Source organism: Ranitomeya imitator, chromosome 7 (assembly GCF_032444005.1).
Source record: "Ranitomeya imitator isolate aRanImi1 chromosome 7, aRanImi1.pri, whole genome shotgun sequence".
In the NCBI taxonomy this organism is placed as follows: Eukaryota; Metazoa; Chordata; class Amphibia; order Anura; family Dendrobatidae; genus Ranitomeya; species Ranitomeya imitator.
This window is the reverse complement of record NC_091288.1, coordinates 27,016,335-27,041,816: the sequence shown is the minus strand read 5'-3', so window position 1 is coordinate 27,041,816 and position 25,482 is coordinate 27,016,335. Positions and strand designations below refer to the sequence as shown.

The window sequence follows — 25,482 nt, the reverse complement described above, 5'->3', positions numbered from 1 at the left end:
CTACCCAGTTAATTATTCTCATTTCCATTAGGTCTATGTCATCTAGTGATTAAAAACTGACTAGCTGAATCCTTCTAAGTTCTGTGTAGAAACAGGAGGTCAATTTTCCCTGCATGAGTCATGATTAACTGCAAAAGTACCTGGCGGTGGAGAGGAGTGGGGCAGCTGGGTCAGTAGTTGAAGAGGTGGATGACTCATGCAGGGAAAAGAGATTTCCTGTTTTACAAGTGCAGAAAAATAGAAAAGAGAAGAAATATCTGGGTAGAAAGGCAAAATGAGCAATTGTAAGTACACAGTGCTATATAAAATGATGACTGCAATATGTTAAGAGGATAATAATTTTGATGGGAAGAGGAAGAAGACGAGGAGCAGAAGAAGTGCTGCTTTACATTTTTATTTGAATTAAATGGAAAACCCCTTTAAAGCGAAGCTCCATTTTCTCATGAATATTAACCGTTCATCTTCTCTGCTGATCTCATCTATTCTGCTAATGTTCTGTAATCATTTCACTCTCGCTGTTTCATTTACTTAGCTTTCAATACAAGGAGCTTCATATCTGGCTGTGTGATATGTCAAATATTAATGTATGCAATATATATTAATATTTACAAAAATGCAAATGAAATTAAAAAATACCCCAATACAAAATTACAACTGTGATTGTCTGGCTGATGACATGAGATCGACTGGTCTCACTGAATTCAGCAGGTTCAGTTGACTTTGCTTTAATGTATACAAGCATGTTTATAGTTAAAGGGGTTGTGCAGGTTACGATATTGATGAGTTATACTTTGGCTTGGCTAGGCCATCAATATCAAATCCGTGGGGTCCGACACAACAGCACCCCCACTAATCAGCTGTTAGCAGCACTGGTGGTAGCCACATATAAACAATGACCAGAGCTGGAACAACATAGCTCCATACACCTCATAGTGGTCACTGCCAAGAACTACAGCTAATCTTCAATTCTCTTGTAGGAAATCTTTTGGCTCTCCCCTGTCTGATAATGGCGGATAAAAGAAGGATGGGGCATGTTGATTTTCCATGCCCAGTCCTTTTATTCTCAGGGAGATAAGTCATTGCCAGAGATGTTTCAAGGGAACTCACTCCTTTCTTTTCTCTCTTCCTTGAAAAGACATGCATACTTAACTGAACATAAGGCTTTGGGTGCTAGATGCCAAGTGTGACTGCTACCTACACTTGGGCTGGAAGGGCTGGGGTTTATGTAAACCTCTCCCAAAAGTGGATGCTCCAGGGTGGAACATGGGTGTTCCCAGGAGGACAAGAGAGCAGGACTTAAACCCCCTCAACAATCTTTATGCAACTGACAGTTCTTTAAAATATTTAAATGGTACCCACCTAAAAATGTGAAAAAAAATGGCATTTGTTAGTAAATCTAAGGGTAGCCCAGTAGTGGGAGCAGGGTGTAATCAGCATTTTATCAGATTTATATTTTCCATATTTGTTGGGGTCTTTCATCCATATAAAGCCCACCATAAATATCTCAAAATCCATTTCATATACAATACAGACCAAAAGTTTGGACACACCTTCTCATTTAAAGATTTTTCTGTGTTTTCATGACTATGAAAATTGTAAATTCACACTGAAGGCATCAAAACTATGAATTAACACATGTGGAATTATATACTTACGGTAACAAAAAAGTGTGAAACGACTGAAAATATGTCTTTTATATTCTAGGTTCTTCACAGTAGCCACCTTTTGCTTTGATGACTGCTTTGCACACTATTGGCATTCTCTTGATGAGCTTCAAGAGGTAGTCACCGGGAATGGTCTTCCAACAATCTTGAAGGAGTTCCCAGAGATGCTTAGCCCTTGTTGGCCCTTTTGCCTTCACTCTGCGGTCCAGCTCACCCCAAACCATCTCGATTGGGTTCAGGTCTGGTGACTGTGGAGGCCAGGTCATCTGGTGTAGCACCCCATCACTCTCCTTCTTGGTCAAATAGCCCTTACACAGCCTGGAGGTGTGTTTGGGGTCATTGTCCTGTTGAAAAATAAATGATGGTCCAACTAAACGCAAAACGGATAGAATAGCATGCCGCTGCAAGATGCTGTGGTAGCCATGCTGGTTCAGTATGCCTTCAATTTTTAATAAATCCTCAACAGTGTCACCAGCAAAGCACCCCCACACCATCACACCTCCTCCTCCATGCTTCACGGTGGGAACCAGGCATGTAGAGTCCATCCGTTCACCTTTTCTGCGTTGCACAAAGACATGGTGGTTAGAAACAAAGATCTCAAATTTGGACTCATCAGACCAAAGCACAGATTTCCACTGGTCTAATGTCCATTCCTGGTCTTCCTTTCCTGGGGCGGGCCTCATGTGAGCCAGTTTCTTTGTAGCGCTTGATGGTTTTTGCAACTGCACTTGGGGACACTTTCAAAGTTTTCGCAATTTTTTGGACTGGCTGACCTTAATTTCTTAAAGTAATGATAGCCACTCGTTTTTCTTTACTTAGCTGCTTTTTTCTTGCCATAATACAAATTCTAACAGTCTATTCAGTAGGACTATCAGCTGTGTATCCACCAGACTTCTGCACAACACAACTGATGGTCCCAACACCATTTATAAGGCAAAAAATCCCACTTATTAAACCTGACAGGGCACACCTGAGAAGTGAAAACCATTCCCGGTGACTACCTCTTGAAGCTCATCAAGAGAATGCCAAGAGTGTGCAAAGCAGTCATCAAAGCAAAAGGTGGCTACTTTGAAGAAAATAGAATATAAGACATATTTTCAGTTGTTTCACACTTTTTTGTTAAGTATATAATTCCACATGTGGTAATTCATAGTTTTGATGCCTTCAGTGTGAATTTACAATTTTCATAGTCATGAAAATACAGAAAAATCTTTAAATGAGAAGGTGTGTCCAAACTTTTGGTCTGTACTGTACTAAATTTCAATATGAGTTGTTTGTAATCCCACAAGAGATCTGGGCAATAACAATGTACTCCGATACCTAGTAAAAATCATGGACTGATCACACATGGCCTACATTCACAATCCGCAGTTCAGTGCTCCCCTAGTAGAGATTTTGTAACATACAAAAATCTGACTATTTTATTTTTATTTTTTAGCCCCAGCCTGATGCTGGGAAAGCACAGGACTCTGGTGAGAAGAAGAAGAAAATAAAGAAAAAGGTGGATACGTCAAAGTTTATGACGCCTTACATTGCACACAGCAAGAAAATGCAAGACATGTTCAGTCAGGTGTGTACAGTATGTGGGTTGTAGCGGATTTTGATCACACTATGGCTTTGTCCTTGTGGCCTTTCGGAGCTTCTGTTGGCAGAAAGTCCAAAACTCGGTTTTGCGTTTCGAAGACCAAAACTCATCAGGGCAAACTACAAAGTTAATTTTGTGGTTTGTCCTGATGAAGCGCTTGAACGTCGAAACACATTGACTAATATTATGCATTTCTGGATACCAATTATATCTTCATCCTTGATCCACTGGTGGCACAAAATTAACCCTTTCTTTCCATTTTGATTCTTACTGTCATAATGGCAGAAACCTAAAAAAGAACATCTCTAACCCTATTCTAAGCCAGTAGGTCAGTGGGACATGATTTTGATCTATTATGACAGATTATGACGCAGCTTCATAGCGTCTATTATAAATGAAAGCCATGATGCAGCTTTGGACGGCGCCTGACACTACTCATAAATTCTTAATATTTATGTGTAATTTACAAAATTGCCTTAACGTGGAAATATAGATAAAATGCTAAATTTCGCTACAGATTCTTTTGGTTTCTGCATTGATGTCAATGGGAAAAAACAATAGCAAATCCATGCTTATTTCACAACAAAATAAACTGATAAATTTTGCACTCCAGGCGAGTTTCCGTACAGAAAAAAAAAATCTTTATCAAGTTGACGATCTCGTACAGTCTCATCTATTTTGCCTGTTACTGTTCTCTGCTTCATATTATATCTGGCAACTAAAATCTCTCACTTTTCCGTATTGTCAATTCTTAGAAAGAACTTGTAGGGCACGTTTTAAAACAATCACTGGAGAATATTGGTAAAAAGTTAGAAAAATTGGTGTCATTCTAAATTACTTATGTCTTAGAACAAATATAAAGAGAAATATGAAAAACAGAAGGGAGAGCCGATCGCCGTCACTACTGATACTCCCGAACTCAGGAGGATCAGGAAAGCCCAGAACCAGTTAAGTGAGGTACGTCAGTCAGTTCCTTTCATAATTTTTTTTTTTACCAATGTGATACAAATGCAAGTATTAGATTCTGATTAATTTTGGATTAACATGGAATTTTCATAGATATGTGAAACTGACACTGGACAGATCTGAGATCAGTGTTGCATTACGTGGCCCAATGTGTCTCGTCTACAAATTATTTTGAGCTTAAAAATATTGGAATGTTATTGACGCAGAACTACAAATAACAAAATGTTCTTAAAAGGTATCAGAGCGGTCTTATCCTGGGCTTTCAAGCATCAGCATTGTTTTATTTAGGGTTTATAAGTAGATAAGTGGTCTTAATGGGTCATCAGAATTAACGCAGCCATAATTTGGGTCTATAAGTTTTCATTTGGTGGCTTTTTAAGTATCTTCCTGGGTTTTCGAGAGTTACTCGCCTGTTATAAAAGTATCCAAATAGGCTTGCTCGGACTCTGCAAATATCACAATAGGTTAATTTTATGTTCCCAAGTATATGAGTGCTCTTGCGTGGTCTACAAGTGTCAGAATAGTCTAAATTTGGGTCTATAAGTTTATGGATGTTCATATAAGGGAGCTTTTATCAGCATGGTCTTATTCATGGTCTACAAGCATCAGAGTGGTCTTATTGTTGGTCTACAAGCATCAGCATGGTCTTATACATGGTCTGCAAGCATCAGAGTGGTCTTATTGGTGGTCCACAAGCATCGCATCAGAGTGGTCTTATTCATGGTCTACAAGCATCAGAGTGGTCTTATTGTTGGTCTACAGGCATCAGCATGGTCTTATACATGGTCTACAAGCATCAGAGTGGTCTTATTGATGGTCCACAAGCAGCAGAGTGGTCTTATTGATGGTCCACAAGCAGCAGAGTGGTCTTAGTGATGGTCCACAGGTATCAATGTGGGCCTGCAAAGTATAAGAGTGGTCTTACCCAGGTCTACAAGTATCAGAATGATTTAATTTAGATTCTAAGTATTTTAGGGGTCTTATTGGGTCATCAAAACCATCTTAATTAGCACCAAAACTATATAAGTTCATATTTGGGAGTTTCAACTATTAGGTTAGTTTTGTCCAGGGTCTGCAAACATCAGAACATGTGACACATGTCTCCCACCTTAGTAAACTGTCTGTTACTTGGTGTTCCATCCTGTCATAGGTGAAGTATCGTATGGATGGTAATACTGCCAGAACTAATTGTCACGTTGATGAAAAAGCCAGAGATATAGAGCATGCTAAAAAGGTCTCTCAACAAGTGAGCAAGGTAAGTGATCCACATTTCACATGTGCTTCCTTCCTAATGATTCCTATCTCAGCGGGAATCTGCCTCCTGTCTAGTTATCCCTAGCTCAGCTTACATGTTCTTCCTCTCTAGTGATCCCTATTTCAGCCGACATGTGCTTCCTCTCTAGTGATCCCTATCTCAGCCGGCATGTTCTTCCTCTCTAGTGATCCCTATCTCAGCCGGCATGTTCTTCCTCTCTAGTGATCCCTATCTCAGCCGACGTGTTTCCTCTCTAGTGATCCCTATCTCAGTCAGCATGTGCTTTTTTTCTAGTGATCCCTATCTCAGCTGGCATGTGTTTTCTTTCTAGTGATCCCTATCTCAGCCGGCATGTGCTTTCTCTGTAGTGATCCCTATCATAGCCAGCATGTGTTTTCTCTCTAGTGATCCCTATCTCAGCCGGCATGTGCTTCCTCTCTAGTGATCCCCATCTCAGCCGGCATGTGCTTTCTCTGTAGTGATCCCTATCATAGCCAGCATGTGTTTTCTTTCTAGTGATCCCCATCTCAGCCGGCATGTGCTTCCTCTCTAGTGATCCCCATCTCAGCTGGCATGTGTTTTCTCTCTAGTGATCCCTATCTCAGCTGGCGTGTGCTTCCTCTCTAGTGATCCCTATCTCGGCTGGCATGTGTTTTCTCTCTAGTGATCCCTGTTATGAAAGGTAATTCAGTACCACAATGGACATACAGGTCAGAGCACATACAGTGACCTGACTATAACCCAAAAACATAGAACGAGCTCTGAGACGTGGGAACTCTGCTGACCGCAATCCCTAATCCTCTCCAACCACACTAGAGGTAGCCGTGGATTGCGCCTAACGCTCCCTATGCAACTCGGCACAGCCTGAGAAACTAGCTAGCCTGAAGATAGAAAATAAGCCTACCTTGCCTCAGAGAAATACCCCAAAGGAAAAGGCAGCCCCCCACATATAATGACTGTGAGTTAAGATGAAAAGACAAACGTAGAGATGAAATAGATTTAGCAAAGTGAGGCCCGACTTTCTGAACAGAGCGAGGATAGGAAAGGTAACTTTGCGGTCAACACAAAACCCTACAAAAACCACGCAAAGGGGGCAAAAAGACCCTCCGTACCGAACTAACGGCACGGAGGTACACCCTCTGCGTCCCAGAGCTTCCAGCAAGCAGGAAAAAACAAATAGACAAGCTGGACAGAAAAAACAGCAAACAAAATAGCAAAGCGGAACTTAGCTATGCAGAGCAGCAGGCCACAGGAACGATCCAGGAGGAAACAGGTCCAATACTAGAACATTGACTGGAGGCCAGGATCAAAGCACTAGGTGGAGTTAAATAGAGCAGCACCTAACGACTTCACCACATCACCTGAGGAAGGAAACTCAGAAGCCGCAGTACCACTTTCCTCCACCAACGGAAGCTCACAGAGAGAATCAGCCGAAGTACCACTTGTGACCACAGGAGGGAGCTCTGCCACAGAATTCACAACAGTAACCCCCCCCTTGAGGAGGGGTCACCGAACCCTCACCAGAGCCCCCAGGACGACCAGGATGAGCCATATGAAAGGCACGAACAAGATCGGGAGCATTGACATCAGAGGCAAAGACCCAGGAATTATCTTCCTGAGCATAACCCTTCCACTTAACCAAATACTGGAGTTTCCGTCTTGAAACACGAGAATCCAAAATCTTCTCCACAATATACTCCAACTCCCCCTCCACCAAAACCGGGGCAGGAGGATCAACAGATGGAACCATAGGTGCCACGTATCTCCGCAACAATGACCTATGGAATACGTTATGTATGGAAAAAGAATCTGGAAGGGTCAGACGAAAAGGCACAGGATTAAGAACCTCAGAAATCCTATACGGACCAATGAAACGAGGTTTAAACTTAGGAGAGGAAACCTTCATAGGAATATGACGAGAAGATAACCAAACCAAATCCCCAACACGAAGTCGGGGACCCACACAGCGTCTGCGATTAGCGAAACGTTGAGCCTTCTCCTGGGACAAGGTCAAATTGTCCACTACATGAGTCCAAATCTGCTGCAACCTGTCCACCACAGTATCCACACCAGGACAGTCCGAAGACTCAACCTGCCCTGAAGAGAAACGAGGATGGAACCCAGAGTTGCAGAAAAACGGCGAAACCAAGGTAGCCGAGCTGGCCCGATTATTAAGGGCAAACTCAGCCAAAGGCAAAAAGGACACCCAGTCATCCTGATCACCAGAAACAAAGCATCTCAGATATGTTTCCAAGGTCTGATTGGTTCGTTCGGTCTGGCCATTAGTCTGAGGATGGAAAGCCGAGGAAAAAGACAAGTCAATGCCCATCCTACCACAAAAGGCTCGCCAAAACCTCGAAACAAACTGGGAACCTCTGTCAGAAACGATATTCTCTGGAATGCCATGTAAACGAACCACATGCTGGAAGAACAATGGCACCAAATCAGAGGAGGAAGGTAATTTAGACAAGGGTACCAAATGGACCATCTTAGAGAAGCGATCACAGACCACCCAAATGACTGACATCCTTTGAGAGACGGGAAGATCTGAAATAAAATCCATAGAGATATGTGTCCAAGGCCTCTTCGGGACCGGCAAGGGCAAAAGCAACCCACTGGCACGAGAACAGCAGGGCTTAGCCCGAGCATAAATCCCACAGGACTGCACAAAAGTACGCACATCCCGCGACAGAGATGGCCACCAAAAGGATCTAGCCACTAACTCTCTGGTACCAAAGATTCCAGGATGTCCAGCCAACACCGAACAATGAACCTCAGAGATAACTTTATTCGTCCACCTATCAGGGACAAACAGTTTCTCCGCTGGGCAACGATCAGGTTTATTAGCCTGAAATTTTTGCAGCACCCGCCGCAAATCAGGGGAGATGGCAGACACAATTACTCCCTCTTTGAGGATACCCGCCGGCTCAGATAAACCCGGAGAGTCGGGCACAAAACTCCTAGACAGAGCATCCACCTTCACATTATTAGAGCCCGGAAGGTACGAAATCACAAAGTCAAAACGGGCAAAAAACAGCGACCAACGAGCCTGTCTAGGATTCAACCGCTTGGCAGACTCGAGATAAGTCAAGTTCTGATGATCAGTCAAGACCACCACGCGATGCTTAGCTCCTTCAAGCCAATGACGCCACTCCTCGAATGCCCACTTCATGGCCAGCAACTCTCGATTGCCCACATCATAATTTCGCTCAGCAGGCGAAAACTTCCTGGAAAAGAAGGCGCATGGTTTCATCACCGAGCAATCAGAACTTCTCTGCGACAAAACAGCCCCTGCTCCAATCTCAGAAGCATCAACCTCGACCTGGAACGGAAGCGAAACATCTGGTTGACACAACACAGGGGCAGAAGAAAAACGACGCTTCAACTCTTGAAAAGCTTCCACAGCAGCAGAAGACCAATTGACCACATCAGCACCCTTCTTGGTCAAATCGGTCAACGGTTTTGCAATGCTAGAAAAATTGCAGATGAAGCGACGATAAAAATTAGCAAAGCCCAGGAACTTTTGCAGACTTTTCAGAGATGTCAGCTGAGTCCAATCATGGATGGCTTGGACCTTAACAGGGTCCATCTCGATAGTAGAAGGGGAAAAGATGAACCCCAAAAATGAAACCTTCTGAACACCAAAGAGACACTTTGATCCCTTCACAAACAAAGAATTAGCACGCAGGACCTGAAACACCGTTCTGACCTGCTTCACATGAGACTCCCAATCATCCGAGAAGATCAAATTGTCATCCAAGTACACAATCAGGAATTTATCCAGGTACTCTCGGAAGATGTCATGCATAAAGGACTGAAACACTGATGGAGCATTGGCAAGTCCGAATGGCATTACTAGATACTCAAAATGGCCCTCGGGCGTATTAAATGCAGTTTTCCATTCATCGCCTTGCTTAATACGCACAAGATTATACGCACCACGAAGATCTATCTTGGTGAACCAACTAGCCCCCTTAATCCGAGCAAACAAATCACATAACAACGGCAAGGGGTACTGAAATTTAACCGTGATCTTATTTAGAAGGCGGTAATCTATACAAGGTCTCAGTGAACCATCCTTCTTGGCTACAAAAAAGAACCCTGCTCCTAATGGCGACGATGACGGGCGAATATGCCCCTTCTCCAAGGACTCCTTCACATAACTCCGCATAGCGGCGTGCTCAGGCACAGATAAATTAAACAGTCGACCTTTTAGGAATTTACTACCAGGAATCAAATCGATAGCACAATCACAATCCCTATGCGGAGGTAGGGTATCGGACTTGAGCTCATCAAATACATCCCGGTAATCAGACAAGAACTCTGGAACCTCAGAAGGGGTGGATGACGAAATAGTCAGAAATGGGACATCACCATGTACCCCCTGACAACCCCAGCTGGACACAGACATGGATTTCCAATCTAATACTGGATTATGGACTTGTAGCCATGGCAACCCCAACACGACCACATCATGCAGATTATGCAACACCAGAAAGCGAATAACCTCCTGATGTGCAGGAGCCATGCACATGGTCAGCTGGGTCCAGTACTGAGGCTTATTCTTGGCCAAAGGCGTAGCATCAATTCCTCTCAATGGAATAGGACACTGCAAGGGCTCCAAGAAAAACCCACAGCGCCTAGCATACTCCAAGTCCATCAAATTCAGGGCAGCGCCTGAATCCACAAATGCCATGACAGAATACGATGACAAAGAGCAGATCAAGGTAACGGACAGAAGAAATTTTGACTGTACCGCACAAATGGTGGCAGACCTAGCGAACCGCTTAGTGCGTTTAGGACAATCCGAGATAGCATGAGTGGAATCCCCACAGTAGAAACACAGCCCATTCAGACGTCTGTGTTCTTGCCGTTCAACTCTGGTCAAAGTCCCATCGCACTGCATAGGCTCAGGTTTAAGCTCAGGTAATACCGCCAAATGGTGCACAGATTTACGCTCACGCAAGCGTCGACCGATCTGAATGGCTAAAGACATAGACTCATTCAGACCAGCAGGCATAGGAAATCCCACCATGACATCCTTAAGGGCTTCAGAGAGACCTTTTCTGAAAATAGCTTCCATTGAGTGAGTGCGGACCACTTCCTAAATTTCTGACAATATACCTCTATCTCATCCTGACCCTGACACAGAGCCAGCAAATTTTTCTCTGCCTGATCCACTGAATTAGGTTCATCGTACAGCAATCCGAGCGCCAGGAAAAACGCATCGAAATTACTTAATGCAGGATCTCCTGACGCAAGAGAAAATGCCCAGTCCTGAGGGTCGCCACGTAAAAAAGAAATAATGATCCTAACTTGTTGAACTGGGTCACCAGAGGAGCGAGGTTTCAAAGCCAGAAATAGTTTACAATTATTTTTGAAACTCAGAAATTTAGTTCTATTTCCAAAAAACAAATCAGGAATAGGAATTCTCGGTTCTAACATAGAATTCTGAACCACAAAGTCTTGAATATGTTGTACTCTTGCCGTGAGCTGATCCACACATGAAGACAGACCTTTAATGTCCATCGCTACACCTGTGTCCTGAACCACCCAAATGTCTAGGGGAAAAAAAGGCAAAACACAGTGCAGAGAAAAAAAAATGGTCTCAGAACTTCTTTTTTCCCTCTATTGAGAATCATTAGTACTTTGGGCCTCCAGTACTGTTATGAAGGGTAATTCAGTACCACAATGGACATAGAGGTCAGAGCACATACAGTGACCTGACTATAACCCAAAAACATAGAACGAACTCTGAGACGTGGGAACTCTGCTGACCGCAATCCATAATCCTCTCCAACCACACTAGAGGTAGCCGTGGATTGCGCCTAACGCTCCCTATGCAACTCGGCACAGCCTGAGAAACTAGCTAGCCTGAAGATAGAAAATAAGCCTACCTTGCCTCAGAGAAATACCCCAAAGGAAAAGGCAGCCCCCCACATATAATGACTGTGAGTTAAGATGAAAAGACAAACGTAGAGATGAAATAGATTTAGCAAAGTGAGGCCCGACTTTCTGAACAGAGCGAGGATAGGAAAGGTAACTTTGCGGTCAACACAAAACTTTACAAAAACCACGCAAAGGGGGCAAAAAGATCCTCCGTACCGAACTAACGGCACGGAGGTACACCCTCTGTGTCCCAGAGCTTCCAGCAAGCAGGAAAAAACAAATAGACAAGCTGGACAGAAAAAACAGCAAACAAAATAGCAAAGCGGAACTTAGCTATGCAGAGCAGCAGGCCACAGGAACGATCCAGGAGGAAACAGGTCCAATACTAGAACATTGACTGGAGGCCAGGATCAAAGCACTAGGTGGAGTTAAATAGAGCAGCACCTAACGACTTCACCACATCACCTAACGACTTCACCACATCACCTGAGGAAGGAAACTGAGAAGCCGCAGTACCACTTTCCTCCACCAACGGAAGCTCACAGAGAGAATCAGCCGAAGTACCACTTGTGACCACAGGAGGGAGCTCTGCCACAGAATTCACAACAGATCCCTATGTCGGCCGGCATGTGTTTTGTCTCTAGTGATCCCTATCTCTGCTGGCATGTGTTTTTTCTCTCTAGTGATCCCCATCTCAGCTGGCATGTGTTTTGTCTCTAGTGATCCCTATTTCAGCCGACATGTGTTTTCTCTCTAGTGATCCCTATCTCGGCTGGCATGTATTTTCTCTCTAGTGATCCCTATCTCAGCCGGCATGTTCTTCCTCTCTAGTGATCCCTATCTCAGCTGGCGTGTGCTTCCTCTCTAGTGATCCCTATCTCAGCTGGCATGTGTTTTCTCTCTAGTGATCCCTATCTCAGCTGGCATGTGCTCTCTCTCTAGTGATCCCTATCTCAGCTAGCATGTGCTTCCTGTCTAATATCTCACTGGTCATTACACATTAAAATTACTTGATATTTTATGCTTTTAGGTTCTGTACAAGCAAAATTGGGAAGATACTAAGGAAAAGTACCTGCTACCCCCTGATGCTCCTGAACTTGTTCAGGCAGTGAAAAATTCTTCATTGTTCAGCAAGGCAAGTGTTGCCATATTGTTCTATCCCTTTATTGTGACAATGGTCACACGAAGGACCATTGTTGCTTTATGTTATGGGAGGTGAGGTCCATGTTCCATCTAAGGCATGAAAGTCCGATCACTAAAGTTTTTTTTCCCTCCATCTGTTCTCTAGAAACTGTACACAGCAGATTGGGAGGAGGACAAGACAACGTTTTTTCCTTACTCGGACAGTCCCGAACTTAGGAGAGTTGCTAAGGCTCAGAAATCTTTAAGTGATGTAAGTATATTGGAGAGACCGCATTAATTAATGTCATGTGTTACATCATTAATTTTCCTTGGATTCAGCGTGGCCACTACAATCTTCGTATGTTTGATGTATATCTGCTTTTTTAAAAAAAAGGGAAGAAGCCAGCACTGCTTATGGTCAGAACGCAATAACTGAAGTGCAATTGCACATAAATTCTAACTGTATTTCAAATATGAGACATTTAGCAAACAATTGATCAATTCTTTGAGCTACCCCGCCACTTCACGGCAATCTCATAATGGGGCAGTCCTAATCTTCATATTTTATTTACGTTGTGCCATTATGGCTTCCTGAATGTATAAAAAAAAAAAATATCTGCTTTTTCCATTGACTATAAAAACAAAATTCTCAATTTGTCTTTTCTTCAGAAGTTACTTAATAATTTTCCATCCTTCACAGATCAATTACAAGAAGGGTCAAGATGAGCAAAAGCTTCAGTTCACTTCCGTGGCTGATCGACCTGACATCGAGATGGCCAAGAAAGTGTCCCAGCAGCTGAGTGATGTAGGATATTCTAATTCAATTTATTCTATGTAGATAGATACCCTGGTAAATGTTGAACGGAAAGCAGCTACTTCCCTTATCTAGTCTAGGCACTGCACCCTGGGAAAAAGATATGTAAATTAGCTTTCCTCCTCAAGGAGGAGGAAGATTTTCTTGACTCATTATCATGAAGTCACTGATGGCACCAACACAGGGACTTTGCTATGTAGTCTGAGAGCAGAATAATATAAGGGCTGAGAACCTGATTCTGGGGATGTGTCACTTACTGGACTGTGTTTTTCTGTTTCAATAAAACAATGTTTTATTAGCAGGAGATTATCACTAGAGGACTAGGTGCCTCCTAGTCCAACCCAGCCCCACCACTGATTAGCAGCTTTCTGTCCATATATATTGTCCACAGAAAGCTACTAATCAGTGGTGGAATTATTGGAGATAGTTGTTCTATATTTGGCCATCACTTAATTCAACCACAGCCCTTCAGGGCCTTATTCTTTGGATCAATAAGTGCCCCAGTCGTGGGGACCTCAGCAATAAGCACTTAATCACCTACCATGCAGATAGGTGACAAATTGCTAAATTGTGACATCCCTGTTAATGTTAATAATATAAATCACTGGCTAAGTGGATTATACTTACATGTTTTAGGCTCAACTGCCCTTAATCTTCATCCTTAAGGGCAGTTCTACCTGGGACATTTAGACTGGGTCAATGTGGTGTCTTATTCATGGATTTACTTTTGCAATATGGATTTCTTGCTTTTGTACCTGCATTGTCTGGTTATTACCTAAACAAAGATTAATGAAGGAGCCTTAACATTCCTTCCATTATTAAGTGGGTCTCAATATGGTTTCAAGTGCCAGAACCACTTTGGGGTTATTCCACTTTGAATAACCATTTTACAGTAATTGCCATGAGTTTTGACTATTAGTGTTCATCTTTTCTAATGGGCACTTTGTAGCGTTCTCTGAGTTAAGAGCAAAAGAAATGACCCCAAAATGGTCATGTTGTTTAATAAGTGGGACCACCTTACAATTTTCCTTCCTTAAATACATTTTTGAGAAAAACTACAGTAGAATAACTTTTGTTTTTTCTTTGCCCTTTTATCTACATTTTTTCATATATATATTGCTTATACTGTGTTCACCAGGTCCTCTTTTTTCTTTCACTATATTCTGCCATGATATCGTTTCTTACCCAACAGATAAAATACCGTGAGGACTACGAGAAGAAAGTCAAAGGCAAATGGAGTCAGACTCCTTGTTATGAAGTTGCAGTTGCGAGAATGAATGCCGACAACCTGAGCGATGTGAGCACAATTGCACCATAAAGGTCCTACTGTAATTCGATTAAAAAGTAAGTGAACCCTTATAAACATTTTCATTTTTTTTTTCTGCCGACAGAGGAAATACACAGAAGATTTCGAGAACACTAAAGACCAAATCTACTTCATGCAGACAGAAACTCCAGAGTATAAGATGAACAAGAAAGCCAGGATCAACGCTAGCACGGTAAGGGGATGACTCGGTCACCACCGCGCCTACAGATCTATATACAGTCACTGTATAATGGCATCAAGAGTCAACGGAGCCTATTCACCGAAGGCCAATGTCAAGTGAGGGGAGCACAGATCCAGATGTTTTGGACTCTTGTACCTCCATGGTTTATGGATTACCTAAAGGGGTGCTCCACTATGGTCAAAACCAACATGATGCATGATAATAAGGTCCATTGCATTTCATCCTTCATATTTTTATAGGTGAAATACAAGGCAGATTATGAGAAGGCCAAGGGACCCACAGGTTACCACACTCTTCCCGCCACAGAAAACCCATTACTGCGGCAACTCAGAACTGCTGGAAATGCCCTAAGCGATGTAAGTAAAGAATAATACCCTCTCCTAGTGTATCCTCCCCCATCCCCTGCAGACTGTGAGCCCTCGCGGGCAGGGTCCTCCCTCCTTATGTACCCGTGTGCCTTGTTTTTTGCTCATGTTTAATGTATTTGTCTATATTTGCCCCATATTCACATGTAAAGCGCCATAGAATAAATGTATAATAATAATAAATAAAAACCACAGGCAGTGACATTACTAATTTTACATACATAAAAATATTATCTATTTATCTATCTATTTATTATCTATCATCTATCTATTATATTTTATATTTATCTATTATTTACTTTCATTATCTATCTATCTATCTATCTATCTATCATCTATCGATTTATCATCTATCTTTATCTATACATGTTTAATTCTACCTACATTTTTCTCCTGACATACTTCATTTCTGTTTTCTTTTTCCAGAAATTGTATAAGGCGTCCTACGAAAAGGCCAGAGGATCTAGTATTAACTACTGTGACACCCCCAAGTTTCAGCTTGATAATGTCCTGAAGAAGTACACTGATGTGAGTACCTATTGCGGCTTAATTTCTGTGTATGACCCGGCAGGGTACAATGGGGACATCTCTCGCCCGCACTCCCTGACTCCACAGATGGAGCATGAACATAGGGATCGCTGAAGCTATGGTGTTATTTCTGCACCATATGATGGTGGTAATAAGGCACTATGACACTTTTATAAACTGAATGGACAGATTTTACACAACGGTAGTGGGTTAAATCAATATTAAAAGGGACATCACTGCACTTATCTCCTTTTGTTCTGTATTTCAGCTGAAATATAAGGATCACTATCAGAGGAACGTCCAGGGACATTACATCGGCAGCTACGAAGATCCTTACATGCTTCACTGCGCCAAAGTCTCCAACTTAAGAAGTGATGTACGAGTCCGTAAGACAAAGCGCTAAACTTTGATGACTTTTTCCAACTTAAAACATTTTTCATAATTTTTTTTATAACAGAAAAATTACAAAGCCGACTATGAAGAAGACAAGACCAACTTTTACTATCCCCAAACCATCACCCCCGAATACGAAGCGGTCAAGAAGTTAGAGCAGTGTAAAGATGTAAGTCTTCTAAAGAATGCCTAACCAATATTTAATCTATATAGTAAATTTTATATCCTGATTATGAGTGGATACAGAAACGACGGTGTTTCAGGCATGAAGCTTGGAGGGGCCCAAGAGGAGACCAGTTATAAATGATATATGAAAGTTTGGGGGCTTTTACAGACTTTTCACTGGAACTTCAAGATATATTTTTCGTTGAGGGTATGGTGCATATAAATAATTTCCAGCTGCTTTGAGCTTATTTGGAAGTTGGTGACTTATGATGATATTCATCTCAGCACAAAAGTGCCACATTGTAGCCATTGTACATAATGATCCATTGATCGACATTCCTTGTTCACTAGGCACAGCACCATACATTTACTAGTGGCTACATCTGGTATTGCAGTTCAGTCTCATTCACTTTCAATAGCCCTGGGTAAGTCTAAGCTGTAATACCAGGCGCAACCACTATTAAAAGTATGGAGCTGTGTCTGGAGACGTTTGTTGGCGCTCAACCCCTTTCCTGATTGGTTGGTGTACTGAGAGTATGATCCCCCTTTGATCTTATATTGATGACCTGTCCTAAAATTTTCAATTTTGTAAAGCTGGAGAAACCCTTTAATAATTCTTTTAGGATACTATAGGTGTTCTCAAAGAAAAAAAACTTGTTCTAGCTTTTTCTTTTTACTCAGATACAGGGTCACTATAATCCAATGGCTACGTCTGGTATTGCCATTCATTGCCTTTGAAGTGAATGGGCAAGAGCTGTAATACCAGACAGAACCTACTGACAAGAGTGGTGCTGTTTCATTAATTAAAATGATAAAATACAGACACTTAATTATCTAATAAAACCCCTATTATACTTAAGTCATTGTAAACATCAGACGAAAATCTGCCGTACTAATTTTTTTTTTTTTTCTTTTTTTCTTTGTTTGACTAATTTTCATTAGATTGGAGCAAATTAGGGAGCGATAAAATATATGTTTGACTGTGAATACTAGTTTTTGACAATTTTCAATGGGAAAAGTTTTCTGTATGTAAGAAAGTACACACAATTTGAAAAAAAAAAAAAAAAGAGTAAGTAAACTTTTAGATTAGTGGGGGTCCTCAGCCCTGAGACCCTCATGGGTAGCTCAAAAGACCTCTTAGAAGTGCACTGCTCAGGAAACAGGAGCGCTCCCACTGATCTGCTCACAATTTAAGAGCATAAAACATAAAATTCCCCAAATTTAATTACTCTTTAATAAAATGTTGATTTCAGCCGTGTAATAAAGAATTTAAAATTCTGATCATTGATCGTCCTAATTTAGATAACTGTTTTTTTTTCCAGTATGTCTACAAGAAACACCCCGATACAATTAAGTTCACTCAGGTGACTGATTCCCCAGTACAAGTCCAAGCCGAAGTGAATTCCAAGCAGCTCAGTGATGTAAGTATCCACCGCCACTTTGTGCTGGAGATAATCCATTATAAGAGTAAACACCATGGCCAAAATACATGTAATATAGAATGACAGCCGTGCGTAATATAGAATGACAGCCGTGTGTAATATAGAATGACAGCCGTGCGTAATATAGAATGACAGCCGTGTGTAATATAGAATGACAGCCGGTGTGTAATATACAATGACAGCGGAGTTTAATATAGAATGACAGCCGGGTGTAATATACAATGACAGCCGTGTGTAATATTGAATGACAGCCGTGTGTAATATAGAATGACAGCCATGTGTAATATAGAATGACAGCCGTGTGTAATATAGAATGACAGCCGGTGTGTAATATAGCATGATAGCTGTGTGTAATATAGAATGAAAGCGGTGTGTAATATAGAATGACAGCCGTGTGTAATATAGAATGACAGCCGTGTGTAATATAGAATGATAGCCGGTGTGTAATATAGCATGATAGCCGTGTGTAATATAGAATGACAGGGGTGTGTAATATAGAATGACAGCTGTGTGTAGTATACAATGACAGCCGTGTGTAATATAGAATGACAGCCGTGTGTAATATAGAATGACAGCCGTGCGTAATATAGAATGACAGCCGTGTGTAATATAGAATGACAGCCGTGTGTAATATAGAATGACAGCCGTGCGTAATATAGAATGACAGCCGTGTGTAATCTAGAATGACAGCCGGTGTGTAATATAGAATGACAGCCGTGTGTAATATAGAATGACAGCCGGTGTGTAATATACAATGACAGCGGTGTGTAATATAGAATGACAGCCGTGTGTAATATAGAATGACAGCCGTGTGTAATATTGAATGACAGCCGTGTGTAATATACAATGACAGCCGTGTGTAATATAGAATGACAGCCGGTGTGTAATATACAATGACAGCGGTGTGTAATATAGAATGACAGCGTTGTGTAATATACAATGACAGCAGTGTGTAATATAGAATGACAGCGGTGTGTAATATAGAATGACAGCGGTGTGTAATATAGAATGACAGCCGTGTGTAATATAGAATGACAGCCGGTGTGTAATATACAATGACAGCGGTGTGTAATATAGAATGACAGCGGTGTGTAATATACAATGACAGCAGTGTGTAATATAGAATGACAGCGGTGTGTAATATAGAATGACAGCGGTGTGTAATATACAATGACAGCGGTGTTTAATATAGAATGACAGCCGTGTGTAATATAGAATGACAGCCGTGTGTAATATAGAATGACAGCCGTGTGTAATATAGAATGACAGCCGGTGTGTAATATACAATGACAGCGGTGTTTAATATAGAATGACAGCCGGGTGTAATATACAATGACAGCCGTGTGTAATATTGAATGACAGCCGTGTGTAATATAGAATGACAGCCATGTGTAATATAGAATGACAGCCGTGTGTAATATAGAATGACAGCCGGTGTGTAATATAGCATGATAGCTGTGTGTAATATAGAATGACAGCGGTGTGTAATATAGAATGACAGCCGTGTGTAATATAGAATGACAGCCGTGTGTAATATAGAATGACAGCCGTGTGTAATATAGCATGATAGCCGTGTGTAATATAGAATGACAGGGGTGTGTAATATAGAATGACAGCTGTGTGTAATATACAATGACAGCCGTGTGTAATATAGAATGACAGCCGTGTGTAATATAGAATGACAGCCGGTGTGTAATATAGAATGACAGCCGTGTGTAATATAGAATGACAGCCGTGTGTAATATAGAATGACAGCCGGTGTGTAATATACAATGACAGCCGGTGTGTAATATAGACTGACAGCCGTGTGTAATATAGACTGACAGCCGTGTGTAATATAGAATGACAGCCGGTGTGTAATATAGCATGATAGCCGTGTGTAATATAGAATCACAGCCGTGTGTAATATAGAATGACAGCCGTGTGTAATATAGAATGACAGCCGGTATGTAATATAGCATGATATCCGTGTGTAATATAGAATGACAGCGGTGTGTAATATAGAATGACAGCCGGTGTGTAATATAGAATGACAGCCGTGTGTAATATAGAATGACAGCCGTGTGTAATATAGAATGACAGCCGGTGTGTAATATAGCATGATAGCTGTGTGTAATATAGAATGACAGCGGTGTGTAATATAGAATGACAGCCGTGTGTAATATAGAATGACAGCCGTGTGTAATATAGCATGATAGCCGTGTGTAATATAGAATGACAGGGGTGTGTAATATAGAATGACAGCTGTGTGTAATATACAATGACAGCCGTGTGTAATATAGAATGACAGCCGTGTGTAATATAGAATGACAGCCGGTGTGTAATATAGAATGACAGCCGTGTGTAATATAGAATGACAGCCGTGTGTAATATAGAATGACAGCCGGTGTGTAATATAGCATGATAGCCGTGTGTAATATAGAATGACAGCTGTGTATGTAATATAGAATGACAGCCGTGTGTAATATAGAATGACAGCCGGTGTGTAATATACAATGACAGCGGTGTTTAATATAGAATGACAGCCGTGTGTAATATACAATGACAGCCGTGTGTAATATTGAATGACAGCCGTGTGTAATATAGAATGACAGCCGGTGTGTAATATAGAATGACAGCCGTGTGTAATATAGAATGACAGCCGTGTGTAATATAGAATGACAGCCGGTGTGTAATATACAATGACAGCCGGTGTGTAATATAGACTGACAGCCGTGTGTAATATAGACTGACAGCCGTGTGTAATATAGAATGACAGCCGGTGTGTAATATAGCATGATAGCCGTGTGTAATATAGAATCACAGCCGTGTGTAATATAGAATGACAGCCGTGTGTAATATAGAATGACAGCCGGTATGTAATATAGCATGATATCCGTGTGTAATATAGAATGACAGCGGTGTGTAATATAGAATGACAGCCGGTGTGTAATATAGAATGACAGCCGTGTGTAATATACAATGACAGCCGTGTGTAATATAGAATGTCAGCCGGTGTGTAATATAGAATGACAGCCGTGTGTAATATACAATGACAGCTGTGTGTAATATAGAATGACAGCCGTGTGTAATATAGAATGACAGCCGGTGTGTAATATACAATGACAGCCGTGTGTAATATTGAATGACAGCCGTGTGTAATATAGAATGACAGCCGGTGTGTAATATAGAATGACAGCCGTGTGTAATATAGAATGACAGCCGTGTGTAATATAGAATGACAGCTGTGTATGTAATATAGAATGACAGCCGTGTGTAATATAGAATGACAGCCGGTGTGTAATATAGCATGATAGCCGTGTGTAATATAGAATGACAGCCGTGTGTAATATAGAATGACAGCCGTGTGTAATATAGAATGACAGCCGGTGTGTAATATACAATGACAGCCGTGTGTAATATAGAATGTCAGCCGGTGTGTAATATAGAATGACAGCCGTGTGTAATATAGAATGACAGCCGGTGTGTAATATACAATGACAGCGGTGTTTAATATAGAATGACAGCCGTGTGTAATATACAATGACAGCCGTGTGTAATATTGAATGACAGCCGTGTGTAATATAGAATGACAGCCGGTGTGTAATATAGAATGACAGCCGTGTGTAATATAGAATGACAGCTGTGTATGTAATATAGAATGACAGCCGTGTGTAATATAGAATGACAGCCGTGTGTAATATAGAATGACAGCTGTGTATGTAATATAGAATGACAGCCGTGTGTAATATAGAATGACAGCCGTGTGTAATATAGAATGACAGCCGGTGTGTAATATAGAATGACAGCCGTGTGTAATATAGAATGACAGCTGTGTATGTAATATAGAATGACAGCCGTGTGTAATATAGAATGACAGCTGTGTATGTAATATAGAATGACAGCCGTGTGTAATATAGAATGACAGCCGTGTGTAATATAGAATGACAGCTGTGTATGTAATATAGAATGACAGCCGTGTGTAATATAGAATGACAGCCGTGTGTAATATAGAATGACAGCTGGCTATGTAATATAGACTGAAAGCCAGTGTGTAATATAGACTGACAGCTGGTGTGTAATGTAGAAAATGTTTTTTTATGGACGCATTTTTATGGTTATTCCAATTTTATAATGATTTTTTCTTTTGTTCATTTTAGCTCAATTATAAAGCGAAACATGAAGAGGAGAAAATGAAATGTTCTATTCCTGCAGATTCTCCTTTCATCCTCCAGTCCAGAGTGAATGCATATAACCTCAGTGATGTAAGTAAAATCCTATTTTCTCCTATTTATCAGTGGATTTTACCTAGGCATAAACTTATGAGTTACACACAGAACATGTATCCGTAGACTATTGGTGTTATGAAGACGACGCCATAATTAGAGTCTGACCCCAACACTATGTTCTGAGCAGTTTTGATTAACAAATCGGATTAAAAGTCTTTATTTATTCATTTATTTATTGTATTTATATAAATATTAGCTGCAACTTTCTGGATTTTCACTTTTTCCTTTTTCACCTCCCAGAAATGGTACAAATATGACTGGGATAAATCCAAGACAAAGAAATTTGATATTAAGATTGATGCTATTCCTTTGGTGGCGGCAAAAGCAAATCGTAAGAAAGCCAGCGACGTAAGTAATATTTGTGTCATATTTACACAGGTTAAGCAATTTTCTTCATCTTTTGTTTACTATGAAAAATAACTATAAAAGTGGCCAAAAGTCATATGGAGCTGGTCTCCTATGAACTCCTGCATTGAGTATTGGTCTGTACTTTAAAGAGTATAAAATTATTTTTTTTAATTATTTTGAAAGTTTTTATTGTTAATTATTTTTTTTGTTTTTTAGAGTTTTTATTCCTTGGGACATTTTTTTCTCACTTGCAGGCACTTACATTCCCTAATTCCTTTATTTGCAGGTGGAATATAAGAAAGATTATGAGCGCAATAGAGGAAAGATGATTGGAGCTCTTAGTATTCAAGATGACCCCAAGATGTTGCACTCTGTTAAAGTGGCTCATAATCAAAGTGATGTAAGTCCATTTATATCAATGCCACGGTGTGTTCTTCTTTGCCCATCCATTATAAGGCACCTAAGGCTAGATGTGTTATGAACTTTTTGTTCAATATAGATAGCTGCACCAAAATTTTTTAATATCTTTTATTATATCATTAAATGGCTAGTAGGCCCTCAACTTATATTTAAGGCCAGAACCATCTCCCATCACCAAGTACTTGATCAATCCATCTAATCAACTGTCGGAGTTGGATGACACTCTCTAGTTTCCTTCTTCTCCGGTTAAACTACCCGAAACACATGCTCAAATCCTACCTACACAATCATCTGCTGGCATGAAGTATGGCATCATGCTCTGATATATTCTATTCTGGTTCAAACCACCCACAAAAATGCGGAAACCTGGGCTGATCCCACACACTCCAAAGGTTCCTTTGAAGTTGCATGGTTGCTTTTATGGAGTATTCTCCATAAATATCTCTATTTACTTTTGCTGAAACCCCGAAAACATCTGTTGCCATGAAGTTAAAACCACCCATGAGGATGCAGAAAACTGGTGGTTGTCCAAAGCTTTGATGAAGATTGATGCCTCTTTTGTGTATTATCAACAACCCTCTCCCACCATCTCCTTACTCAATCACCCTCCTCGTTCTCATTTATTGGAGTGAAGGGTGGGACTAAACTCTGATTTCCTTTTCTCAAGTTCACACCACCCATGATGATGCAGAAACCTGGGGTTGGTCTCCCACCCTCTAGAGGTCCCATTGAAGATGCTTAGCTGCCTCTGTAGTGTATTATTCACAACCATTTTCCACCATCTCGTTACTCAATCATCCTCCCCCAATGTGAAGGGTGGGACAACACTATGGTTTCTGTTTCTCAACTTCACACCTTCTATGAGGGTGTAAAAACCTCAGGGTGGTCCCACACCCATCAAATGAGCGTGTCTACCTTTGTGGTGTATTCTTCCATGTAAAGTAACGTACTTTATAAAATACAGACTTTTATATAACACCATGACCCCTATCAATGTACCCTGCTTTGTTAATGATTGATATTTCATGTTTTTTAATAGATCGAATATAAAAAGGATTATGAAAAAATAAAGACCAAATATGCAGCACCTCTGGATATGATCCCAGTGCAACTGGCAAAGAAAGCCCAATCTATTGCCAGCAATATTGACTATAAGCGTCTAATCCATTCATATTTCTATCCTCCTGATAGTGTCAGCCTATCATCAGCCAAGAAAGCCTACACTATTCAGAGTGATGTAAGTCAACCAAATCTGCCCATTGTCATGTTACATAATTTTGGAGTGTCTCGTATCGTTTTTTTTTTTTGGATCTTGGTTAAAAAAAAATGTTTTTTAAGGTCCCAGGATTCGGTTTATTTATTACAGGTTTCACATCATTCACCTTCTTTATCTTCCAGATTGATTATAAATCAGACTTTAACAGCTGGGTAAAAGGCTGTGGATGGGTGCCATATGGATCCATGGATGTCGAAAAGGCCAAGAAGGCTGCACAGATACTTAATGAGGTGATTGTATTATAATTTACCTATTGTTTTATTTTTGAGGTTTTTTCTTTTAGAAAAAGTCCTATTAAATAAGGTTGTATAAATGATTTGATCAATCCTGCAACTTTCTTCATGTTTAGAACAAGTCCTCCTTAAGTGACGTAGTTTCAATTCTTTGTCAATTAAATGTCAGTACTGCTTAGCATCTGTTACTATCCAAGTTTTTGACAATCATGCTAAAACCTAAATTCATTAGCAAAACTGAACTTCTGACTTAGTAACAGATACAACATGCCATGTTATATGATTGTTGTAATTTTCCTTAATGACATTTTGGTAATTTTCCTAAGTGACACACCCTACTGTTCCAACTTATGAATTCACTTATGTGGTCGTGAAGTTTAGTCTACTACTACTACCGGGCAGTAATATTGTTGTAACTGGCACTAATTCAGACAGTGAACTGTCCGTAAACAATGCAGGGAAGTTACACCCATAAAGAGCACAAAACAGAGAGTCTCCACCCAGGAAGAGAACAGGGGAAGGGAAGCTCAACCCAAGAGGAGAACAGGAAAAAAGAACCTACAACCATGTAGAGAAGAGAGCAAAAACTTCACCTATAAACAGAAGAGGACAAGAAAGCTCCCCCAATTTAGAAAACAGGGCAGGGAGGCTTAAATCTGGAAGAGAAGGAGGAAAGGTAAGCTCCACCCATGAATAGAACAGGGAAAGAAGAGCTCTTCCCAATGGGATAACAGTGCAGGGAGGCTCCACCTATGAAGAGAACAGAGCAAGAACTTCACCCATATAGAGACCAGGATAAGGATGCTTTTCCGATGAACAAAACAGGACCGGAAAGTTCAAATCTGGAAGAGTACAAGGAAAAGGTGTTCAACCTGGAAAGAGAACTGGCCAGGCTCTCTGTCCTTTAAGATGACAGGACAATGAGGCTTCACCAATGAAGAAAACAGGGCAGAGGGACTCAACCCTTGAGGAGAACAGTCGAGAGAGTCTCCACCTATGAAACAAGTAACCGTTATATAGAACATGGCCTTTGTTGAGGTATCTGAACTTGAGGATGGCAGATTAGAGAGAGAGGGTTGTAAATGTATAAACGGTTAGTTTATGTTGTAGAATTTAGTGAATTTTAGTCATAGTCATTGGTAGCAACACTGTACCACCAGGTTTATCTTGTGTTTTTTTTTTTTGGAAACTATTAAAGATGAAGCTCCACAATAGATCTACAGGATCCTATTATTTACATC

The 25,482-nt window shown here is 40.8% G+C and overlaps 1 protein-coding gene across 21 annotated transcripts in view; it reads left to right on the top strand.

Moving 5' to 3' along the window:
* NEB (nebulin) overlaps positions 1-25,482 on the top strand; it is a 171,601-nt gene that overhangs the window by 14,250 nt on the left and 131,869 nt on the right. For all 21 annotated transcript variants that reach the window (XM_069732932.1, XM_069732915.1, XM_069732914.1 and 18 more), the window contains 18 exons: positions 3,103-3,234; positions 4,099-4,206; positions 5,366-5,470; positions 12,390-12,494; positions 12,648-12,752; positions 13,182-13,286; positions 14,488-14,592; positions 14,687-14,794; positions 15,043-15,159; positions 15,595-15,696; positions 15,965-16,072; positions 16,154-16,258; positions 17,577-17,675; positions 21,836-21,940; positions 22,205-22,312; positions 22,599-22,712; positions 23,772-23,969; positions 24,131-24,238. In XM_069732932.1, coding sequence (XP_069589033.1) covers positions 3,103-3,234; positions 4,099-4,206; positions 5,366-5,470; positions 12,390-12,494; positions 12,648-12,752; positions 13,182-13,286; positions 14,488-14,592; positions 14,687-14,794; positions 15,043-15,159; positions 15,595-15,696; positions 15,965-16,072; positions 16,154-16,258; positions 17,577-17,675; positions 21,836-21,940; positions 22,205-22,312; positions 22,599-22,712; positions 23,772-23,969; positions 24,131-24,238 — 2,037 coding nt within the window. The remainder of the gene's footprint in view (positions 1-3,102; positions 3,235-4,098; positions 4,207-5,365; positions 5,471-12,389; positions 12,495-12,647; positions 12,753-13,181; positions 13,287-14,487; positions 14,593-14,686; positions 14,795-15,042; positions 15,160-15,594; positions 15,697-15,964; positions 16,073-16,153; positions 16,259-17,576; positions 17,676-21,835; positions 21,941-22,204; positions 22,313-22,598; positions 22,713-23,771; positions 23,970-24,130; positions 24,239-25,482) is intronic.